Raw genomic sequence first — 6,249 nt, 5'->3', positions numbered from 1 at the left:
TGTATTATACAGAGCACTTATTACAGGGACAATCCCCCCGGAGCAACCTGGAGTTAAGTGTCTTACTCAAGGACACAATGGTGGTGACTGTGGGGATCAAACCAGCAACCTTCTGATTACCAATGTATTATACAGAGCACTTATTACAGGGACAATCCCCCCGGAGCAACCTGGAGTTAAGTGTCTTACTCAAGGACACAATGGTGGTGACTGTGGGGATCAAACCAGCAACCTTCTGATTACCAGATTACCAGTTATGTGCTTAGACCACTACACCACATACATACGGTCAAAACGCATCTGTATCAGTTTTTATCATGCATCCATACTCTGCATCTGCTATTCTTGAATTTGTGAACTTGCAGTCTTCCTTTTCCTTGTGTCTGGATTTATATATACGCTACGATTCTCCTTTTCTACCGTTTTTCTTCCCTTTTACATTTTAGAAACGACATAAAATCCTCCATTCAGAAAATACCTAGAATAACTTTTTATCTCATCAGTTTTATGCTAATGATGTCGTTTGCATTTATCTTTTTGTAATGAAGGATTAGCTCAAGACTATGTCCTAAGCAACTCGGGGACCAATTTATCTGCCACCCTGGATCAGCGGGCCCTTGTGGTTAATTACCATTGCTTAATGCAGTTTGAATCCTTTCTTCTTTGAATACTCGTGAGCATGCTATTGTAAATATTTGGCCCATGTAAATGTGCTGGTTTCTAGTGACTGTCCTCAAGCATAATGTAGCTAATGACAAACATTAATAACTCCGAGGCAGCGTTACAGAGGGGACTGGCGTGTGCTGGAATAGCTGCACACAAATTAGCAAGAGGGGGCTGATTTCTTCAACTTGATCTCTCCTGCCTTAATGCATACTGCATAGTCAACATGTTTGCATACCCAGTCTATCCACCTACTGTTGCCGCTCTTTCTGTGGCATTCAAATGCACCGTACTCCCCGAGGTTTAATTAACATGGCCTTCCTCAGCCACCCACTGAACATGCTACAGAAACATTCAATCCCATGTCTACAATCCAACCTTATGTGTCATGTACTATCTTACGTTTTAAAGGAGAGGAGGACGATTCCGATCCCTCTCAATCTCTGGCTGTCTCACTGCTTTGCCTTCTTGTGAAAGTCTAATTAAGAAACGCACCTTGGGGGACGGACTGATCAGGACTTCTAAATGCTAGGATTTTCCCTTTCCTCCTTCCCTTTGTTCCTCTTACCATTTTATCTTTCTGTTACACATTGATTCACCCAATGTTTTTACCCTTAATCTCTCCCTTTTTCTTTTTGATAGTCACGGCAGATCCCTCTGAGATGCTGTTGGGAGGAAGGTTGACTGGGTGGCTCTGGGAGGCTGTGGGTAACTGGGTGCCACAGGGGCTGTTGGGAGTAATGATGAGGGGCTGCTGGAGCCCTTAACCCATGATCCTCCCCTCCCCATTTCCAAAATCAATAAGAGAGAGTACAGAGGTCTCCTGCTGTATTACTGGAACAGATCCATCACAGGTCATCAGAATCAGCGCTTTGACCAAATGTCCATTTTTGACATTTGAAACCCTGTTTGAAGGTTTATATCTTATATTTCATTATCAGTATGAAGACAACACCTCTTGGTAAGATGCATGCACAAAGTAAAGGGTGTCTGTCTCCGTTCAGGTGTCTGTTTATTTATATGCGTTGTATTATATATTTAAGACCTCGTTTTTATTCCGTTACAGGCTAACGCTGCTTTTAAATGAAATTAGGCAAATAATGTGCAACTGCGAATAATTTACTCTATTCAAGGGGGAATTATTCTCCCCCTATATGGCTGTTATGGTCCAGGAACATTGGACCTGAGATGGGAAAATTAGATTAAAAAAAAAAAAATTTTTAAGAATGATTTTAATGAAAATGTAATGATTAAAAACACAATCGTGAAATGTTCAGGCTAAAATGAAAAGTGTTTGGAAATGCGTAACCTGCTGGTTTGATTTGTGTGCTGATGAGTGTGTTAATTACACCAGAGAACATCGTTCTGATATTGACCTTCTTCACATGATCAAGCTTTATGCAAGTATTTCTTATTCGCCTTCCCTTGTGACCAAGCAGGGTTCCGGGTTCCCACACTTTTTGATCAATGATTTTTCATGGCTTTTTCAGTCGTTCGAGATTACTGGATAAGGGTTTTTAAAAATCACTGGCAATCATAAAAAGTCATTTCTAACTAATTAAATATTTTAAAGCTGACTGCTGAGTATAATGTATAAAAATGAATATTTACTATAGAGATTTTATAGACTTTTTAAGGCATGGCAGAGAAGCCTGTTTGTTGCTGAATAATGGCCATACAGACCTCACACTATCCTTCTGTTCCAGTTACTTCCTGTGTGAAGCGTCCACATTACTTACAGTGTGATGTACTGAATACTGCTGTGCAGACTATGAAGGCAACGTGACTCAGATGTGATCAGCTTTTCTCCCTGGATTCCTGCCTTGTTTCTGGCTCCTATCACATGAATGAAATGATTCATCTCAGGGAAATCAGTGACCTGCGGCTGCTGTAGCTAAACACGTTCTTTATTCTATAGGACAGAGTGTTATATCACAGCTTCAGTTTATATGCTGTGGCTTTTGGCTATCACTGACTGTCCTGTTTAATTGTAAACCCGACTTCACCAAATGAAGGTACATTTGCTCACTGAGGCTGCAGATAATAACCCATCTGTGGACACAAATAAATGCTTGTGCTCTTGGATCTCACCACTGGGTGGCAACAAATGTTACTGTAAATGTTTGAATGACAATGTACTTCCGTTGTTCGTACACAAGAGGGAACTAGTGTCAAACTTGGACTCGATGATCAAAGGAAGTGAATGTAACCTCTGAAAATAAAAAGGTTACTTTAAACTATTCAAAGGGATCATACAAGGAATAAAATGTTCCTTGATATATTGAGAAGAAGAAGAAGAAAATCTTAGAATTCATATACTGTAAGTTTCAGAATGAATTGGGTTTTATTTTGGGGGGGGGTTATCTTTTTAAATTTTTAAAGTTTTGTTTTTAGTCATCCAAAATGAGCTGCAGGCAGTGTTCAGAGAAGTCCTGTCTGGCTGGTTTAGACTATAGTTTTATATATATATTTACAAACAAAGAATGTGACAGTATTTACATGTAACAAATACAAAATAACCCAGACAAACATGCCAACGGCCAACATGCCAAATCTCCTGTATGCATATATATATATATATATATATATATGTGTGCGTCTCTGGGTGTTGGGGTGGAATCACATAAACAAAAGAACATCTAGAAATGTATAACAATAGTAAAAACAACAAATAATAGCAACAACAATAATAAACTCAATTCATTAAGAATTGGGGGGCGGCAAGCAGGGGCAAGCAATCAGTCTGTGGTGGCACATACATTTTTGGGCAGCATTTTTATATCGTCGCACTGTGAGTGCGTGAGTGGATACAATGACACCCGGGTCGGAGAGGTTTGGTGACCATGGAGTGCGCACATGTTAAGTTTGTACATGATTTGAGGTTTGAGATGATTTGACCTCTAAAGAACTAAATTGTTGTGCCAAAAAATGTATAAACAGCAATTGCTTGTGGGGTGGCCAGGCTTCGGTCCATAGTGGCCATGGCCACCCCATAGCTCCGCCACTGTGGAGGTCGAGGAAGAGGGCAAATAATAATAATAGTAGTAGTAATTCTAATAATATTAAATTATTATAAGGCTGCCTCTGATCCCTCCGTGGTCACGTCATAAGTTAGGCCCAGAAGCCCAAATGCATATGTTGCATATGTATAGACCATAGTTAGACAATAATCAGAACATACTGTATATGTCCAATATAATAAATTAGTGCTGAAGATTTGAAATATATATGATCGCATTCACTATACAATGCATTTAGTATTATGAATGAATGAACGTTATATTTATATGGTTCTTTTCTGACACCACACGCAAATCTCTTCACGATGGCTGAGGAAAGACCTCATTATATTGTAAAATAAATGTACTGTATTACATTTTTGCTTATTAAATACATTTATTAAACAGCCCAGGTGTTTTTAAAGAATTTAAAGAATCAGTAGTTTAGTGTATAGAGGATATTTGTGAGGATATTTGTAGTTTAGTGGTATATAGCATACAGTACATGCTGTACGACTGAAGTTGCTCATGGGGTATAATATGAAATACTGGTTTTGTAATTGCAATATTCCATCTGATGTTCTTTATCACTTTTAAAATCACTCTTTATGAAGTCATTACTCCTGCGAGGGAATATCTGGTTCTGTTGAAGTGTTTCCCCGTTACTGAATAATACTGAAGCATTCAAAGCCTGTAGTCTTTACCATGCTTTTTATTTATTTATTTGTATTATTTTCCTTGAGGTTCACTTACAATATTAACACACAAAACAGTCATAATGTAATATTACCTTTTTCCACTCTGACAAATCAATCATGTAGGCTTGTCCAGTCCTGGGGGCTCAAGGTGCTTCATATATTTTGGATGTTTCACTTATCGAACACACCTCATTCACTCATCTGGTTAGTCGAGGCTGGGGGTGCTAGATCAGAAAAGCATCCATGTGCAGTGTATGGGAACAATTACAACAAAACATAGTTTCTCTATTGATTCTTTAAGCTTGAAAAATAAAAATGAATAATAGTATAATTACAAAAGTGATCGTGTTTGCAGGCACAATGTTAATAATAGCTCATCGTAAAATAACTCATCATTACTCACCCTTCTCATTAAAAACTTGTCCATGAAACACAAGATGAAGGGATGAGAGGACTGTGCTAGAGACTGTCAAGGTGGGTTAGAGTTAGGTTTTGGGGTAAGGGTTGGGGGTAAAGTTAACAGTGGAAATGGCCTCGACAGAGTACTCTGGAAGGGGAACGGCCTCGACAGGGTACTCTGGAAGGGGAACAGCCTCAACAGGGGTCTCTGGAAGGGAAACGGCCTCCACATGGGTCTCTGGAAGGGGAACGGCCTCAACAGGGGTCTCTGGGAGGGAAACGGCCTCGACAGGGTACTCTGGAATGGGAACAGCCTCCACAGGGGTCTCTGGAAGGGGAACAGCCTCAACAGGGGTCTCTGGAAGGGGAACGGCCTCAACAGGGGTCTCTGGAAGGGGAACGGCCTCGACAGGGTACTCTGGAATGGGAACAGCCTCAACAGGGGTCTCTGGAAGGGGAACAGCCTCAACAGGGGTCTCTGGAAGGGGAACGGCCTCAACAGGGGTCTCTGGAAGGGGAACGGCCTCGACAGGGTACTCTGAAAGGGGAACAGCCTCAACAGGGTTCTCTGGAAGGGGAAGAGCCTCAACAGGGGTCTCTGGAAGGGAAACGGCCTCAACAGGGTTCTCTGGAAGGGGAACAGCCTCCACAGGGGTCTCTGGAAGGGGAACGGCCTCAACAGGGTTCTCTGGAAGGGGAACAGCCTCCACAGGGGTCTCTGGAAGGGGAACAGCCTCAACAGGGTACTCTGGAAGGGGAACAGCCTCAACAGGGTACTCTGGAAGGGGAACGGCCTCAACAGGGGTCTCTGGAAGGGGTACGGCCTCAACAGGGTACTCTGGAAGGAGAACAGCCTCCACAGGGGTCTCTGGAAGGGGAACGGTCTCCACAGGGTCTCTGGAAGGGAAACGGCCTCCACAGGGGTCTCTGGAAGGGGAACGGCCTCAACAGGGTCTCTGGAAGGGAAACGGCCTCAACAGGGTACTCTGGAAGGGAAACAGCCTCAACAGGGTACTCTGGAAGGGCAACTGCCTCAACAAGAGCCATGATGGGAAACATGGGAATGGCTTCTGTGACCATGACAGGAGGCGACTCGGGGAGTGTAGGGTACTTGGAAACGGCCTCCATGGCTGAGAAGGTAAGCTCAGCTGGTGCGATGACGGGCACCAAAAGGGAAGGTGTAACAAGTTCTAGAGCCATTGGGGAAGCTACAGCAACAACAGTCTCCTCTGGGGGAGCTGCAGTGATGGCAGGCACCAACAGGCGACCTGCAGCAGTGGTGGATGACAAGGTAGCGGCAGCTTTTATGGATTTAAAGTTTGAGCACTAATATGCTGGGACACATGCAGAAACTTGGAACACAGACTTTTGGATCACTTTGTTGAACTTCTTTACTGTGAGACTTCTCTTCTTTTACTGAAATACCTCCGGAACAAACATTCATAAATGTGCTTATTGCACGGTTCTCTGGAATACTCTAGTCTGATTGG

General features: G+C 42.5%; 1 protein-coding gene across 1 annotated transcript; it reads right to left on the bottom strand.

The window, feature by feature from the left end:
• Positions 1-1,824: 1,824 nt before the first annotated feature.
• LOC127651367 (uncharacterized) lies at positions 1,825-5,959 on the bottom strand. The gene is made up of 4 exons (XM_052137138.1): positions 5,597-5,959; positions 4,882-5,463; positions 2,403-2,557; positions 1,825-1,846 (listed from the first exon to the last, which is right to left on the bottom strand). The coding sequence occupies exons 1-4, from the start codon at positions 5,957-5,959 to the stop codon at positions 1,825-1,827; spliced, it is 1,122 nt and encodes a 373-aa protein (XP_051993098.1).
• Positions 5,960-6,249: the final 290 nt, after the last annotated feature.

Source organism: Xyrauchen texanus, chromosome 11 (assembly GCF_025860055.1).
Source record: "Xyrauchen texanus isolate HMW12.3.18 chromosome 11, RBS_HiC_50CHRs, whole genome shotgun sequence".
NCBI lineage: Eukaryota > Metazoa > Chordata > Actinopteri > Cypriniformes > Catostomidae > Xyrauchen > Xyrauchen texanus.
The sequence above is the reverse complement of the archived record's forward strand: the minus strand, read 5'-3'. Positions and strand labels throughout refer to the sequence as shown.

What these genes read in the sequence shown, in the direction of transcription:
- LOC127651367 (XM_052137138.1), bottom strand. Translation starts at nt 5,959, where the DNA reads ATGGCTCTAGAACTTGTTACACCTTCCCTTTTGGTGCCCGTCATCGCA. An exon ending in GAGGCTGTTCTCCTTCCAGA is followed by an intron (nt 5,464 to 5,596) that starts GTACCCTGTTGA and finishes ACCCCTGTGGAG; the next exon opens with GCTGTTCCCCTTCCAGAGAA. An exon ending in CTGTCGAGGCCATTTCCACT is followed by an intron (nt 2,558 to 4,881) that starts GTTAACTTTACC and finishes GAACGTGTTTAG; the next exon opens with CTACAGCAGCCGCAGGTCAC.